This window comes from Crotalus tigris, unplaced genomic scaffold, assembly GCF_016545835.1.
Source record: "Crotalus tigris isolate CLP2741 ecotype Arizona unplaced genomic scaffold, ASM1654583v1 scf7180000024471.848039, whole genome shotgun sequence".
NCBI lineage: Eukaryota > Metazoa > Chordata > Lepidosauria > Squamata > Viperidae > Crotalus > Crotalus tigris.
Window position 1 is genome coordinate 45,314 of NW_024100642.1, and position 17,680 is coordinate 62,993.

Here is a 17,680-nt window from a genome sequence, read left to right on the forward strand (position 1 = left end):
GTGTAAAGAAAAAACTATGTATTTATTGCTGGTGGTAAAACATGACTGCCCATTATTTTATGAAAATTTAATGTGGAAGAGCTACTTGGGGTAAGTATGCATTTGTCTTCTTACCAAATTAACCAAGAATCGTTGTGTTGAGCTGAAAATCCTTGATGTGGGATTATCCATCTGTGGCCTATAGATCAAATTAGTTGCAATGAAGTTGACCGTAAAGCATTCAGTTGCCACTGGAGGTTTGGAAGTGGGAGAAACAGCTGGAAGAGGAATAATGGATGTCAGATACAGAAATCAGAACTGATAGTATATAATCTATTCATCAATCACTGTTTTGTATCTTATAGTTCCTGTCATGAATGTGGGGTTCAGTGGTGCATTACAGAGGTTTAAGGACAAGCATATCCTTTTCACAGTTTGAAAGTAAATGTTATTCTCGATGTGTTGTGGTCCTGAAAAGGGCGAAAAGGACGAGTAAGGGCTGGAAACCAAGTTGTGCAAAAGAAAGATTGATGGGTTAAGCCTGGAGAACAAAAGACTCAAAAGGACAATGGTAGCACTTTTCAAGAATGTAATGGGATACTACAGAGAAGGGAATCTGCTGCTCTGTAAAGTCCCAAGATGCGGAATAGGTTCACAAGATAGATTCTTCTTCAGTGTTATAGAACTATTCCTAATGGTCATAATCAGAGTTGGAATATCAGAAATCAGTATCCACCCTCTGTGTGAAGATTTCTACTGAACACACCACTTTGGGAATTGACATGGTGCACTGGGTGACATCTTTTACTAGAAAATCTTCTCAATACTTAATGTGCTTCTATATTGCTGTGGTTTCCACCTATTGTTTGTGGCAAAAGCCTCTAAGGCACAGTGCTTTACTTGCTCCGCAATCGATATATTTAGGACAGGGTTGTACATTTTAGGTTGTGTACCACAGTTGAAGTCGATAGCTCAAGAAACCTCTGTAAAGGTGTACTTACTGGTCGCAGGTGGTGCTTCATGATAATCTGAAATGGAAAAAGAGGTGTAAAAATGGAAAGAGAGTCACAAAAGTAGGCACAAGAGAACACTGGTATGGGAAGTCACTCTCACGTTCTTCACAATGAGAAAAAGAGACGATATATTCCTCCTATATACATCCAACTACTCCATCTCAACGAATCTCAGACAGTAGGGTTGCAAACTATTCTGAAGGTCTCCAAATAGCAGCAGTCTTTAGTTAAAGTAGGCCACTGTGACTAACTGTATATAAAGTGTCAACCTAGTCCAATGGTTTCTTGTAAGAAGGTCCTGGGACAGTGTCAGAAAAAAATAATCAAGAAGAACAGAGCCAGCATGTCTGGACTGCAAAATTCCAAATGACCATGATGGGTTAATAAACATGTTGCCATCTACTGGTCATCTAAATTTCTGTAGCCTGAATTTGGTAGAGCTAAAGAAACTCTTGTACCCCTTGCCCTCCGTCCATTGTATATCACAGAGAGGAACTACCACTTAAGTTACGTAACACTGGTCAGACTCAATTCAGTGCTGGCCAGCCTCATAATCTGTTTAGTTATGAAAGCAATCTCTGCTTCTTACCATTAACAAAAAGGCTGTTTGGGTCCAAGCTGTACCTCTCCATCTTGGTGAAACCATTGGTCTCATTTATGAATTTGCGATATATATTCACTCGATCAAAAGGGGGGGCTGTGGTGGTTTTACGGTAGCAGCAGACACTGTCTACTCCAGTGTTCTCTCCCTGATTCTCAGATCTGAGAATGAAAAGACACAACTTGAGACATATTCAGAGAAGCTGTAGAGGACCTTGGATGATTTCCCAGAAGTAAGGTCACATTTGGATCTATTGGCAGACCGAAAAGTAAAAGGTGAGGTCTTCCAGTTCAGACTTAATACAGGTCTGCTGCATTATTGCAACCTTGAGCTTTTTGTTGACGCTGGTTTGTTCTCTGACCATGCCAACTCACTTTTTTTTTTACCCCTGTTTCACTGTTTGGGATCCCCTCTGAGTATTTCCTAGCTGATTTCATTCTTGAATAGCCCCCTACAGTAGACAGACACATTTCTATCACCCTCTTTTTGGAGTTTTTCAGACAGCATTTTTAATCTGGTGTTTTTAAATTTAACTTCAAACCTGATTTTGGGAAGGCATGAGGGAAGCTAACCATGGAGCGTCCAGCACAATGACAGAAACTTAATATTGAACCAAACAAATGGTTTGGGATGAAAATGCTTTAAGGAGTCTTTTAAAGATTTGTAAATGTGATATGTTACAGACTGGAACTAAAAATAAACTATGGATTCTCACAAATATGACTAGATTTTGCGAGAAGTCCATATTAAAATACTTTTATCCCCATAACAGGGCATCAAGATATCACAAAAAAAGTCTCCATCCCATATTACTTACCTTAATGTTGATAAACTACAGTTGATCAAGTCAGGACCAATCTTGCTGGTGTTCAATATTTGTCCCAGCTAGGTGTAAAGAAAAAACTATGTATTTATTGCTGGTGGTAAAACATGACTGCCCATTATTTTATGAAAATTTAATGTGGAAGAGCTACTTGGGGTAAGTATGCATTTGTCTTCTTACCAAATTAACCAAGAATCGTTGTGTTGAGCTGAAAATCCTTGATGTGGGATTATCCATCTGTGGCCTATAGATCAAATTAGTTGCAATGAAGTTGACCGTAAAGCATTCAGTTGCCACTGGAGGTTTGGAAGTGGGAGAAACAGCTGGAAGAGGAATAATGGATGTCAGATACAGAAATCAGAACTGATAGTATATAATCTATTCATCAATCACTGTTTTGTATCTTATAGTTCCTGTCATGAATGTGGGGTTCAATGGTGCATTACAGAGGTTTAAGGACAAGCATATCCTTTTCACAGTTTGAAAGTAAATGTTATTCTCGATGTGTTGTGGTCCTGAAAAGGGCGAAAAGGACGAGTAAGGGCTGGAAACCAAGTTGTGCAAAAGAAAGATTGATGGGTTAAGCCTGGAGAACAAAAGACTCAAAAGGACAATGGATGCACTTTTCAAGAATGTAATGGGATACTACAGAGAAGGGAATCAGCTGCTCTGTAAAGTCCCAAGATGCGGAATAGGTTCACAAGATAGATTCTTCTTCAGTATTACAGAACTATTCCTAATGGTCATAATCAGAGTTGGAATATCAGAAATCAGTATCCACCCTCTATGTGAAGATTTCTACTGAACACACCACTTTGGGAATTGACATGGTGCACTGGGTGACATCTTTTACTAGAAAATCTTCTCAATACTTAATGTGCTTCTATATTGCTGTGGTTTCCACCTATTGTTTGTGGCAAAAGCCTCTAGGGCACAGTGCTTTACTTGCTCCGCAATCGATATATTTGGGACAGGGTTGTACATTTTAGGTTGTGTACCACAGTTGAAGTCGATGGCTCAAGAAACCTCTGTAAAGGTGTACTTACTGGTCGCAGGTGGTGCTTCATGATAATCTGAAATGGAAAAAGAGGTGTAAAAATGGAAAGAGAGTCACAAAAGTAGGCACAAGAGAACACTGGTATGGGAAGTCACTCTCAAGCTCTCCATCATGAGAAAAAGAAGAGACGATAAATTCTTTCTACACACTTCCAACTACTCCATCTCAACGAATCTCAGATAGTAGGGTTGCGGATTATTCTGAAGGTCTCCAAATAGCAGCAGTCTTTAGTTTAAGTAAGCTACGGTGACTAACTCTATATAGTGTCCACCTAGTACAGGGGTAGGCAACCTTGGCTCTTTTATGACTTGTGGACTTCAACTCCCAGAATTCCTGAGCCAGCTATGCTAGCTCAGGAATTCTGGGAGTTGAAGTCCACAAGTCATAAAAGATTCAAGGTTGCCTACCCCTGTACTAGGTGGACACTATATAGAGTTAGTCACCGTAGCTTACTTAAACTAAAGACTGCTGCTATTTGGAGACCTTCAGAATAAGCCAGCTATGCTAGCTCAGGAATTCTGGGAGTTGAAGTCCACAAGTCATAAAAGATTCAAGGTTGCCTACCGCTGACCTAGTCCAATGATTTCTTGTAAGAAGGTCCTGGGACAGTGTCAGAAAAAAATCATCGAGAAGAACAGAGCCAGCATGTCTGGACTGCAAAATTCCAAATGACCATGACGGGTTAATAAACATGTTGCCATTTACTGGTCATCTAAATTTCTGTAGCCTGAATTTGGTAGAACTCAAGAAAATTTTGTAGCCCTCTGGCAGCTGTCCATTATGTCACCGAGAGGAACTATCACTTAAGTTACTTAACATTGGTCAGAACCAATTCAGTACCAACCTCATAACCTCTTTAGCTATGAAAACAATCTCTGCTTCTTACCATTAACAAAAAGGCTGTTTGGGTCCAGGCTGTACATCTCCATCTTGGTGAAACCATTGGTCTCATTTATGAATTTGCGATATATGTTCACTCGATCAAAAGGGGGGGCTGTTGAGGTTTTACGGTAGCAGCAGACACTGTCTACTCCGGTGTTCTCTCCCTGATTCAGAGATCTGAGAATGAAAAGACACAACTTGAGACATATTCAGAAAAGCTGTAGAAGACTTTGGATGACTTCACAGAGGTAAAGTTTGGAAGTTTTCATACATTATTTTCTATGTGGTGTTTTTAAATTTTAAATTCCACTTCCAACCAGATTTTGGGAAGGCACAGAGGAAGCTAATCATGGGCCTCCAGCACAATGATCAGAAATGAATATTGAAGCAAATAAATGTTTTGGGATGAAGATGTGGAAAGGAGTCTTAGAGATATTTATACCAATGTGATACATTACAGACTGGAACTGAAACAAACTATGGGCTCTCTCAAATAGACTAAATGTTGCGAGACGTCATCCCCATTAGAGGGCATTTAGGTATCATAAAAAATCTCCATCCCATATTACTTACCTTAATGTTGATAAGCTACAGTTGATGAAATCAGGACCAATCTTGCTGGTGTTCAAAATTTGTCCCAACTAGGTTTAAAGGAAAAACTATGTATTTATTGCTGGTAGTAAAACTCTACTGCTGACTATTTTATGAAAATCTTATATGGAAGAGCTACTTGGGTAAGTATGCATTTGTCTCCTCACCAAGTTACTGAAGATTCCTTGCGTTGAGCTGAAGAACTTTGACTTTGGATTATCCATCTGTGGCCTATAGATCAAATTAGTTGCAATGAAGTTGACCGTAAAGCATTCGGTTGTCACTGAAGGTATGGAAGTGGGAGAAACAGCTGGAAGAGGAATAACGGATGTGAGATATGGAAACCAGAACGGATAGTATATAATCTATCCATCAATCACTGTTTTGTGTCTTATAGTTCCTATCCTGAACTTGAGGCTCAGTGGTGCATTACAGAAGTTTAAGAACAAGCAAATCCTTTTCCAAGCTGTTATTCTCGATCTGTTGTGGGTCCAGAAAAGGGCAAAAGGATGAGCAAGGGCTAGAAACCAAGTTGTGCAAAAGAAAGATTAATGGGTTAAGCCAGAGGTCTCCAACCTTTCCGGGTTTGAGGACCAAAGGAGAGCAGTTTCAAAATTGGTGAGCGCACTGGTTTTCCACTAGCAGTCCCGTTCGCGCATGCGGCATGCAGTGGTGCCATGCACATGCGTGAATGGGAGTGTAACCCCCATGGTGGCTAGAGGACTGTTCACGCATGGGCCAATGGGCCGTACAAACTGCCTGGGCTAGCGGCGCATGCACAAATGAGCTGCAAACATCTGCCTCATGCTAGGATCCCCGTTCGCACCCATGCACATGTGAAAACAGGGCAGCGTGCACTAGCATGAGTTGGGGGAAAATACGCGTGCATATGTGTGTGCACTGGCCAGCCGTTTCTGCGGCCCTCTGGCCAAGAGATTACAGCCCAATCCCGCACCCCAGACCATAGGTTGGGGACCCCTGGGTTAAGCCTTGAGAACAGGACTGAGCAGGAATATGGTAGCACTTTTCAAGAATGTAAAACAGTAGTATACAAAAGGGAATACGCTCAGTGGTGGGATTCAGCCGGTTCGCACCACTCCAGCAGAACTGGTAGCTAATTTTTTTGTTGCCAAGAATGGACTTCCGAAAGCGGCATCCATGCAGAGAACCAGTTATTCACATATCTGAATGCCACCACTGAATACACTGTTGAGTAAAGTCCCAAGATGCGGAATAAATTCACAAGGTGGATTCTTTTTCAGAGTTACAGAACTGTCCCTAATGGTCAAAATCAGAGTTGGAATATCAGAAATCAGTATCCGCTCTTTGTTTGAAGATCTCTACTGAACAGTCTATTTTGGGAATTGACATGGTGCACTGGTTGACAACTTATACTGTCTGGAAAATCTTCTTAATATTTAACCTGCTCCTACATCTCTGTGATTTCCTGACATTGTTTGTGGCAAAAGCCGCTAGAGCATACTACTTTACTTGCTCCGCAATTGGATTATTTGGGACAATATTAAACATTTAGATTGTGTACCAAAGTTGGAATCCATGGCTCAAGGAACCTTTGTAAAGGTGTACTTACTGGTCACAGGTGATGCTTCATGATAATCTGAAATGGAAAGAAAGTTGTAAAAATGGAAAGAGAGTCACAAAAGAAGGCACAAGAGAACACTGGTATGGGAAGTCACTCTCAAGTTCTCCACCATGAGAAAAAGAGACAATAAATTCCTCCTATATACTTCCAACTACTCCATCTCAATGAATCTCAGATAGTAGGGTTGCAAATTATTCTGAAGGTCTCCAAATAGGAGCAGTCTTTAGTTTAAGTAGACTACTGTGATTAACTCTATATATAGTGTCCACCTAGTATCCTAGTCCAATGATTTCTTGTAAGAAGGTCCTGGGACAGTGTCAGAAAAAAATCATCGAGAAGAACAGAGCCAGCATGTCTGGACTGCAAAATTCCAAATGACCATGACGGGTTAATAAACATATTGCAATCTAAATTTCTGTGGCTTGAATTTGGTAGAGGTCAAGAAAATCTTGTAGCCCTCTGGCAGCTGTCCATTGTGTCACCAAGAGGAACTATCACTTAAGTTACTTAACATTGGTCAGAAACGATTCAGTGCCAACCTCATAACCTCTTTAGCCATGAAAACAGTCTCTGCTTCTTACCATTAACAAAAAGGCTGTTTGGGTCCAGGCTGTATGTCTCCATCCTGGTGAAACCGTTGGTCTCATTTATGAATTTGTGATATATGTTCACTCGATCAAAAGGGGGGGCTATGGTGGTTTTACGGTAGCAGCAGACACTGTCTACTCCGGTGTTCTTGCCCTGATTCACAGATCTGAGAATGAAAAGACACAACTTGAGACATATTCAGAGAAGCTGTAGAGGACTTTGGATGATTTCTCAGAGGTAAGGTTTGGAAGTTTCATACAGTATTTTTAATCTGATGTTTTTAAATTTTAAATTCCACCTCAAACCTGATTTTGGGAAGGCACGGAGGAAGCTAATCATGGAGCCTCCAGCAGAATGATAGGAAAGGAATACTGAAGCAAACAAATGTTTTGGGATGAAGATGTGGAAAGGAGTCTTTTAGAGATTTTTATATCAGTATGATAAGTTACAGTCTGGAACTGAAGGAAAGTATGGATTCTCTCAAATAGACTAAGTGTTGCGAGACATCATGCCCATTAGAGGGCATTTAAGTATCACGAAAAAAATCTCCATCCCATATTACTTACCTTAATGTTGATAAGCTACAGTTGATGAAATCAGGACCAATCTTGCTGGTGTTCAAAATTTGTCCCAACTAGGTTTAAAAGAAAAACTATGTATTTATTGCTGGTAGTAAAACACTACTGCTGACTATTTTGTGAAAATCTTATGTGGAAGAGCTACTTGGGTAAGTATGCATTTGTCTCCTCACCAAGTTACCGAAAACTCCTTGCGTTGAGCTGAAGAGCTTTGATTTCGGATTATCCATCTGTGGCCTATAGATCAAATTTGTTGCAATGAAGTTGACCGTAAAGCATTCAGTTGCCACTGGAGGTTTGGAAGTGGGAGAAACAGCTGGAAGAGGAATAACGGATGTGAGATACAGAAACCAGAACTGATAATATATAATCTATCCATCAATCACTGTTTTATGTCTTATAGTTCCTATCATTAACTTGAGGCTCAGTGGTGCATTTCAGAAGTTTAAGAACAAGCAAATCCTTTTCACAAGCTGTTATTCTCCATCTGTTGTGGGTCCAGAAAAGGGCAAAAAGGACGAGCAAGGGCTGGAAACCAAGTTGTGCAAAAGAAAGATTAATGGGTTAAGCCAGAGGTCTCCAACCTTTCTGGGTTCGAGGACCAAAGAAGAGCAGTTTCAAAATTGGTGAGTGCACTGGTTTGCCACTAGCAGCCCCGTTTGCACATGCGGCATGCAGTGGCGCCATGCACATGCATGAATGGGAGCGCAACCCCCATGGGGGCTAAAGGACAGTTCACGCATGGGCCAACGGGCCACACAAATTGCCTGGGCTAGCAGCGCATGCACAAATGAGCTGCAAACACCTACTTCACGCTAGCATCCTTGTTCGCACCCATGCACATGTGCAGACGGGACAACGGGCACTAGTATGAGTGGGGGGAAATATGCGTGCACACGTGTGTGCATCGGCCAGTCGTTTCTACGGCCCACTGGCCAAGAGATTATGGCCCAGTCCCGCACCCCAGACCATAGGTTGGGGACCCCTGGGTTAAGCCTTGAGAATAGCAGGAATATGGTAGCACTTTTCAAGAATGTAAAACAGTAGTATACAAAGGGAATACGCTCAGTGGTGGGATTCAGCCAGTTTGCACCACTTCAGCAGAACTGGTAGCTAATTTTTTTGTTGCCAAGAATGGACTTCCGAAAGCGGCATCCATGCAGAGAACCAGTTATTCACATATTTGAATGCCACCACTGAATACACTGTTGAGTAAAGTCCCAAGATGCGGAATAAATTCACAAGGTGGATTCTTTTTCAGAGTTACAGAACTGCCCCTAATGGTCAAAATCAGAGTTGGAATATCAGAAATCAGTATCCGCTCTCTGTTTGAAGATCTCTACTGAACAGTCCATTTTGGGAATTGACATGGTGCACTGGTTGACAACTTTTACTGTCTGGAAAATCTTCTTAATATTTAACCTGCTCCTACATCTCTGTGGTTTCCTGACATTGTTTGTGGCAAAAGCCACTACAGCATACTACTTTACTTGCTCCGCAATTGGATTATTTGGGACAATATTAAACATTTAGATTGTGTACCAAAGTTGGAATCCCATGGCTCAAGGAACCTTTGTAAAGGTGTACTTACTGGTCGCAGGTGATGCTTCATGATAATCTGAAATGGAAAGAGAGTTGTAAAAATGGAAAGAGAGTCACAAAAGAAGGCACAAGAGAACACTGGTATGGAAAGTCACTCTCAAGTTCTCCACCATGAGAAAAAGAGACAATAAATTCCTTCTATATACTTCCAACTACTCCATCTCAACGAATCTCAGATAGTAGAGTTGCGGATTATTCTGAAGGTCTCCAAATAGCAGCAGTCTTTAGTTTAAGTAGACTACTGTGATTAACTCTATATATGGTGTCCACCTAGTCCAATGATTTCTTGTAAGAAGGTCCTGGGACAGTGTCAGAAAAAAATCATCAAGAAGAACAGAGCCAGCATGTCTGGACTGCAAAATTCCAAATGACCATGACGGGTTAATAAACATATTGCAATCTAAATTTCTGTGGCTTGAATTTGGTAGAGCTCAAGAAAATCTTGTAGCCCTCTGGCAGCTGTCCATTGTGTCACCGAGAGGAACTATCACTTAAGTTACTTAACATTGGTCAGAAACGATTCAGTGCCAACCTCATAACCTCTTTAGCCATGAAAACAATCTCTGCTTCTTACCATTAACAAAAAGGCTGTTTGGGTCCAGGCTGTATGTCTCCATCTTGGTGAAACCGTTGGTCTCATTTATGAATTTGTGATATATGTTCACTCGATCAAAAGGAGGGGCGGTGGTGATTTTACGGTAGCAGCAGACACTGTTTACTCCAGTGTTCTCTCCCTGATTTTCAGATCTGAGAATGAAAAGACACAACTTGAGACATATTCAGAGAAGCTGTAGAGGACTTTGGATGATTTCTCAGAGGTAAGGTTTGGAAGTTTTCATACAGTATTTTTAATCTGATGTTTTTAAATTTTAAATTCCATTTCAAACCTGATTTTGGGAAGGCACAGAGGAAGCTAATCGTGGACTTCTAGCACAATGATCGAAAATGAATATTGAAGCAAAGAAATGCTTTGGGATGAAGATGTGCAAAGGAGTCTTAGAGATATTTATATCAATGTGATACATTACAGACTGGAACTGAAACAAACTATGGGTTCTCTCAAATAGACTAAATGTTGCGAGACGTCATCCCCATTAGAGGGCATGATAAAAAATTTCCATCCCATATTACTTACCTTAATGTTGATAAACTACAGTTGATGAAATCAGGACCAATCTTGCTGGTGTTCAAAATCTGTCCCAACTAGGTTTAAAGGAAAAACTATGTATTTATTGCTGGTAGTAAAACACTACTGCTGACTATTTTGTGAAAATCTTATGTGGAAGAGCTACTTGGGTAAGTATGCATTTGTCTCCTCACCAAGTTACCGAAGACTCCTTGCGTTGAACTGAAGAGCTTTGACTTCGGATTATCCATCTGTGGCCTATAGATCAAATTAGTTGCAATGAAGTTGACCGTAAAGCATTCAGTTGCCACTGGAGGTTTGGAAGTGGGAGAAACAGCTGGAAGAGGAATAACGAATGTGAGATACAGAAACCAGAACTGATAATATATAATCTATCCATCAATCACTGTTTTGTGTCTTATTGTTCCTATCCTGAACTTGAGGCTCAGTGGTGCACTTCAGAAGTTTAAGAACAAGCAAATCCTTTTCACAAGCTGTTATTCTCGATCTGTTGTGGGTCCAGAAAAGGGCAAAAAGGACGAGCAAGGACTGGAAACCAAGTTGTGCAAAAGAAAGATTAATGGGTTAAGCCAGAGGTCTCCAACCTTTCTGGGTTCGAGGACCAAAGGAGATCAGTTTCAAAATGGGTGAGCGCACTGGATTGCCACTAGCAGCCCCGTTTGCACATGCGACATGCAATGGTGCCATGCACATGTGTGAATGGGAGCGTAACCCCCATGGTGGCTAGAAGACTGTTTACGCATGGGCCAACGGGCCGCACAAACTGCCTGGGCTAGCGGCGCATGCACAAATGAGCTGCAAACACCTGCTTCATGCTAGCATCCCCGTTCGCGCCCATGCACATGTGCAGGAGCATGAGTTGAGGGGAAATACACGTGCACACGTGTGTGCACCAGCCAGCCATTTCTGCGGCCCACTGGCCAAGAGATTATGGCCCAGTCCCGCACCCCAGACCATAGGTTGGGGACCCCTGGGTTAAGCCTTGAGAACAGGACTGAGCAGGAATATGGTAGCACTTTTCAAGAATGTAAAACAGTAGTATACAAAAGGGAATACGCTCAGTGGTGGGATTCAGCCGGTTCGCACCACTTCGGCAGAACTGGTAGCTAATTTTTTTGTTGCCAAGAATGGACTTCCGAAAGCGGCATCCATGCAGAGAACCAGTTATTCACATATTTGAATGCCACCACTGAATACACTGTTGAGTAAAGTCCCAAGATGCGGAATAAATTCACAAGGTGGATTCTTTTTCAGAGTTACAGAACTGCCCCTAATGGTCAAAATCAGAGTTGGAATATCAGAAATCAGTATCCGCTCTTTGTTTGAAGATCTCTACTGAACAGTCCATTTTGGGAATTGACATGGTGCACTGGTTGACAACTTTTACTGCCTGGAAAATCTTCTTAATATTTAACCTGCTCCTACATCTCTGTGGTTTCCTGACATTGTTTGTGGCAAAAGCCACTACAGCATACTACTTTACTTGCTCCGCAATTGGATTATTTGGGACAATATTAAACATTTAGATTGTGTACCAAAGTTGGAATCCCATGGCTCAAGGAACCTTTGTAAAGGTGTACTTACTGGTCGCAGGTGATGCTTCATGATAATCTGAAATGGAAAGAGAGTTGTAAAAATGGAAAGAGAGTCACAAAAGAAGGCACAAGAGAACACTGGTATGGAAAGTCACTCTCAAGTTCTCCACCATGAGAAAAAGAGACGATAAATTCCTCCTATATACTTCCAACTACTCCATCTCAACGAATCTCAGATAGTAGAGTTGCAAATTATTCTGAAGCTCTCCAAATAGGAGCAGTCTTTAGTTTTTTTTTGTTTTTTTTTATTAAAAAGTTTTATAAGTTTTACAAAAAAAACAAAACCATACAAAAACAAAAAACAACATATACAAAAAAAACTAAACATTACATAACAAAACCCCCTTTCCCCACCCCCCACCCAAACATCCCCCCTTTCCCCCCCCCCAGAGCTTCCCAGAGCAGAATATAGGCTTAATTAAAAAACAATTAAAAAATTATATTTATAGAAAAAGAAAATATAACATTAAAACATATATATATATATATAAAAATGAAGATTATGAAAAGGCTATATAATATTTTTTTATATCCAGTTTAAATTGTATAAATTTTATCCACTTATCCCAAACAGCAAGAAATTTCTCTTGCGTTTGTTCCTTTAAAAAAGCCGAAATCTTTGCCATTTCCGCCAAATGAGACACTTTAAGAAACCATTCCTGCAATGTAGGCAAAGATTCTTTCTTCCAAAATTGTCCTACTAACAGCCTCGCAGCTGTAATCAAATTTAACATCAATATAACCTCCTTTGTATCACAATCAGTAACTATACCCAACAAAAATAATTGCGGAGTAAAATTTACCCTCCTTCTAAAAATTCTTTGGATATTCCACCATATCTTAATCCAAAATGCTTTTATCTCTCTGCACGACCACCAAATGTGATAATAAGTAGCATCCATGCAACCACATCTCCAACATTTAGGTTGTAAGTCAGGATACATAAGAGACATTTTTTGTGGATCAAGGTGCCATCTATAAAACATTTTATAAAAATTCTCCCTTAAGTTCTGTGCTTGTGTAAATTTGACATTTCTGACCCAGATGGTTTCCCAGGTGTCCAATGAAACTGGCTCACCAAAGTTCTGCGCCCATCTGATCATACAATCTTTAATTAGTTCCGTTTCTGAATCCAATTCAACTAAAATCCCATAAATCCTCTTAATGTGGGTTTGTCTTTGATCCTTCACTTGCTTAATAAGATTTTCATCTTCTCTAAGAATACCCACCTTACAATCCACCTTCCATCTATCTACTAATTGCCTATATTGGAACCAAGAATAAATAATATTTTCTTGTGCTAACTCTTCCCGTGATTTTAACTGCCAGTTTTGTCCATCCCATCTAAGTAACTGTCTATAAGACACCATATCCATTTTAGCACCCCTTTTTATTCCTTCTATCGCATGCCAAGGTATAGCCCATAATGGTACTTTAAAATCACTTTTATAATATTTTCTCCAAGTCCTAAGTAAAGAAATTCTTAAAATATGAGCTTTAAAAACCCAATCCATTTTTTATTAAATATTAAATAGGCATGCCACCCAAAAAGTAAATCCCATCCCTCTAGATGGAGTATCTCAGGATTTGTCAAATTTATCCAGTCACTAATTAGTGTTAAAACCACCGCATCATAGTATAATTTCAAGTTTGGTGCCTTGAGTCCACCCCTCTCACTGAAGTCTTGCATAATTTTAAACTTAACCCTTGGTTTTTTCCCTGCCCAAATAAATTTGTTAAGGCCTTTCTGCCATTTGCTTAGATTAATCTCATTCTTCAAAATCGGTAACATTTGAAACAAAAAGAGAAACTTGGGTAGAATATTCATTTTTATCACTGCAATTCTTCCCATAAGGGATAATTGCAATTTCTCCCAATTCTTCAAGTCTTTCTGTACCCTAACCCACAACCTTTCATAGTTATTTTTAAATAATTTTGCATTAGAAACAGATAACATCACCCCCAGATATTTTACCTTATTAACAATTTCAAAACCCGTCAAGTTAACCAAGGTCTGCTTCTCCTGGCTAGTCATATTTTTAGATAAAATTTTAGTCTTGTTAACATTAATCTTAAAGCCCGAGACCAAACCATAATAATGAATCAATTGTAATAACTTTACTACAGAATGAGTAGGTTGCGACAAAGTAACCACCAAGTCATCCGCAAAAGCTCTTAACTTATATTCTTTTTTATTAACTTCTATTCCTTTAATTTCCTGCGACTCTCGAATTTTGATTAACAATATTTCCAATGTTAAAACAAACAGCAACGGTGATAAAGGAGCAGTCTTTAGTTTAAGTAGACTACTGTGACTAACTCTATATATGGTGTCCACCTAGTCCAATGATTTCTTGTAAGAAGGTCCTGGGACAGTGTCAGAAAAAAATCATCAAGAAGAACAGAGCCAGCATGTCTGGACTGCAAAATTCCAAATGACCATGACGGGTTAATAAACATGTTGCCATCTAAATTTCTGTGGCCTGAATTTGATAGAGCTCATGAAAATCTTGTAGCCCTCTGGCAGCTGTCCATTGTGTCACCGAGAGGAACTATCACTTAAGTTACTTAACATTGGTCAGAACGATTCAGTGCCAACCTCATAACCTCTTTAGCCATGAAAACAATCTCTGCTTCTTACCATTAACAAAAAGGCTGTTTGGGTCCAGGCTGTATGTCTCCATCCTAGTGAAACCATTGGTCTCATTTATGAATTTGCGATATATGTTCACTCGATCAAAAGGGGGGGCTGTGGTGGTTTTACGGTAGCAGCAGATACTGTCTACTCCGGTGTTCTTGCCCTGATTCACAGATCTGAGAATGAAAAGACACAACTTGAGACATATTCAGAGAAGCTGTAGAGGACTTTGGATGATTTCTCAGAGGTAAGGTTTGGAAGTTTTCATACAGTATTTTTAATCTGATGTTTTTAAATTTTAAATTCCACCTCAAACCTGATTTTGGGAAGGCACGGAGGAAGCTAACCATGGAGCCTCCAGCAGAATGACAGGAAATGAATACTGAAGCAAAGAAATGTTTTGGGGTGAAGATGTGGAAAGGAGTCTTTTAGAGATTTTTATATCAATGTGGTACGTTACAGTCTGGAACTGAAGGAAAGTATGGATTCTCTCAAATAGACTAAATGTTGCGAGACGTCATCCCCATTAGAGGGCGTTTAGGTATCACGAAAAAAATCTCCATCCCATATTACTTACTTTAATGTTGATAAGCTACAGCTGATGAAATCAGGACCAATCTTGCTGGTGTTCAATATCTTTCCCAACTAGGTTTAAAGGAAAAACTATGTATTTATTGCTGGTAGTAAAACACTACTGCTGACTATTTTGTAAAAATCTTATGTGGAAGAGCTACTTGGGTAAGTATGCATTTGTCTCCTCACCAAGTTACCGAAAACTCCTTGCGTTGAGCTGAAGAGCTTTGACTTGGGATTCTCCATCTGTGGTCTATAGATCAAATTAGTTGCAATGAAGTTGACCGTAAAGCATTCAGTTGCCACTGGAGGTTTGGAAGTGGGAGAAACAGCTGGAAGAGGAATAACGGATGTGAGATACGGAAACCAGAATTGATAGTATATAATCTATCCATCAATCACTGTTTTGCATTTTATGATGGCTGTCATGAACAGTGATGGTTCAATGTTGCATAACGTAAGATAATGGATCTCAGATACGGAATCCAAAGCTGATTATACATAATTTTTCCTTCCTTCCTTCCTTCCTTCCTTCCTTCCTTCCTTCCTTCCTTCCTTCCTTCCTTCCTTCCTTCCTTCCTTCCTTCCTTCCTTCTTTCCATTGTTGTTTTGCATTTTGCATATATGTCATGAACTCAGTTCAGTTGTGCATAACACAAGTTTGGCAACTAGTATATAGTTTCTATATTTTAAAATTACAGTTAATAGTCTACTTTTGACCGCAACTGAGTCCAACATTTCTGTGGCTAAGACAGTTCTTGTTAAGTGAATTTTGTCCTATTCTATGTCCTTTCTTGCCACTGTTGTTAAGTGAGTCATTGCAGTTGTTAAATTAGTAACACGTTTGCTAAGTGAATCTGACATCCCCATTGACTTTGCATGTCAGAAGGTTGTCAAAGGTGATCACATGACCCTGGGACACCACAACTATCATAAATGTATGACAGTTGCTAAGCATCCGAGTTTTGATCATATGACCATGGGAATGCTGCAATGGTCATAAGCATGAAAAATGATCATAAGTCACTTTTTTTTAGTGCCATTGGAACTTCAAACGGTCACTAAATGAATGGTTTAGAATGATTAGAGTGGTTTAGAATGGTCAAGTACTATCGGTACCTGTAATTTCCAATTAGTATTGGCTATTGATCGAACGTCTTGGCTATATGTGATATACTCTTTTATTTTATATCTTGCACAAATATTTTGCTCTCATTGTATCCAAACATTTGGATTGTACAAGTCATCCTCAACTTATAACCAGGTTGCCCCTGCTGTCTGAATGCTGGTCAAGTGGCCCCCACCCCCTGGATGTGGGGACAACTCACTGCCCACAGGACAAAATGTTATAACTTCAACGTGAGGGTTAAAAAAAAATATAAATAAGTGACTACATAAGTTATTGCTTTAGCTGAAACATTGATCTTTGAATATGACAGTAAACAGCTTCTCACTAATATTGTTTGGATTTAATGTTTGAATTTTAAATGTACTCGAAAGAGAACAAAGTGTTGCTTATCCCATGCTCCTGACCAACACGGTGTCTTCAAACAAAGAGAAAGTGGATGTGTGTGTGTGTGTGTGTGTGTGTGTGTGTGTGTGTGTGTGTGTGTTGGTCTTAAGAGACTGCTCCTGGAGACCATTAATGAATTGGGCAGAGCCAGCAGAAGTGCAGGAATGGCCCATGATAGAACTGCAGGAAGGAGTGGCAATTTGTTGTGCTTTGAGAGGCACCAAATCAGGGTGGATTTGGCATCTACTTCAAAAACACTATGAAAAGTGATACCCTTTGAGAGCTTAATAATAATAATAATAATAGTAGTAGTAGTAGTAATAATAATAAAGTTGGAAGGGATCTTGGAGGTCATCTAGTCCAACCCCCTGCTCAGGCAGGAAACCCTATACCATTTCGGAGAATATATCAGCTTTACAGTGAGGGAAATTATATTTCTGAACAGCTCTGCCAGTATCTATGCAATTTGCTGGCGTTCACTACAGGGTTGTACATTTATGTGTGTGATTTATTTATACTCCCTGTTTGTGATTTATTTATCCGATCGGCAGGTAATCACAGCAGAGCAGCACTGCTATGTGGTTCCTGCGTTTCCTGAGGAAGAATTAGAGCAGCCTGTACCTTACTGAAGTTCCACAACATTATTTCTGAAAAGTACAACTTGTTTGCATTTTCATGAGAAAATCTTTTCCAAAACACGCAATATACTTGAAGTATTTATTTCAGATGCGGGGGGGGGGGAGGAAAACAAAAGCCGAAGTCTGGAAATCAGTGAGGAGTAGATGTGCAGGTGATGAGGCTGGAAGGGAAGGACAGTGACTAGGTTTGGAAGGTTACTGCCAGTATGATTCCAGCAGGGGTGGGGTAAAATTGTGTACTGCATACATCAAAAATCTT

General features: G+C 40.0%; 1 protein-coding gene across 5 annotated transcripts in view; it reads right to left on the reverse strand.

Moving 5' to 3' along the window:
- The window catches only part of LOC120303469 (mucin-17-like), a 60,280-nt gene that overhangs the window by 22,387 nt on the left and 20,213 nt on the right, over positions 1–17,680 (reverse strand). For all 5 annotated transcript variants that reach the window (XM_039333033.1, XM_039333034.1, XM_039333037.1 and 2 more), the window contains 21 exons: positions 15,460–15,602; positions 15,275–15,342; positions 14,701–14,873; positions 12,049–12,075; positions 10,638–10,780; positions 10,453–10,520; positions 9,892–10,064; positions 9,307–9,333; positions 7,889–8,031; positions 7,704–7,771; positions 7,131–7,303; positions 6,538–6,564; positions 5,114–5,256; positions 4,929–4,996; positions 4,360–4,532; positions 3,463–3,489; positions 2,597–2,739; positions 2,411–2,478; positions 1,582–1,754; positions 981–1,007; positions 115–257 (listed from right to left, as the gene is read on the reverse strand). In XM_039333033.1, coding sequence (XP_039188967.1) covers positions 115–257; positions 981–1,007; positions 1,582–1,754; positions 2,411–2,478; positions 2,597–2,739; positions 3,463–3,489; positions 4,360–4,532; positions 4,929–4,996; positions 5,114–5,256; positions 6,538–6,564; positions 7,131–7,303; positions 7,704–7,771; positions 7,889–8,031; positions 9,307–9,333; positions 9,892–10,064; positions 10,453–10,520; positions 10,638–10,780; positions 12,049–12,075; positions 14,701–14,873; positions 15,275–15,342; positions 15,460–15,602 — 2,198 coding nt within the window. The remainder of the gene's footprint in view (positions 1–114; positions 258–980; positions 1,008–1,581; positions 1,755–2,410; positions 2,479–2,596; positions 2,740–3,462; positions 3,490–4,359; positions 4,533–4,928; positions 4,997–5,113; positions 5,257–6,537; positions 6,565–7,130; positions 7,304–7,703; positions 7,772–7,888; positions 8,032–9,306; positions 9,334–9,891; positions 10,065–10,452; positions 10,521–10,637; positions 10,781–12,048; positions 12,076–14,700; positions 14,874–15,274; positions 15,343–15,459; positions 15,603–17,680) is intronic.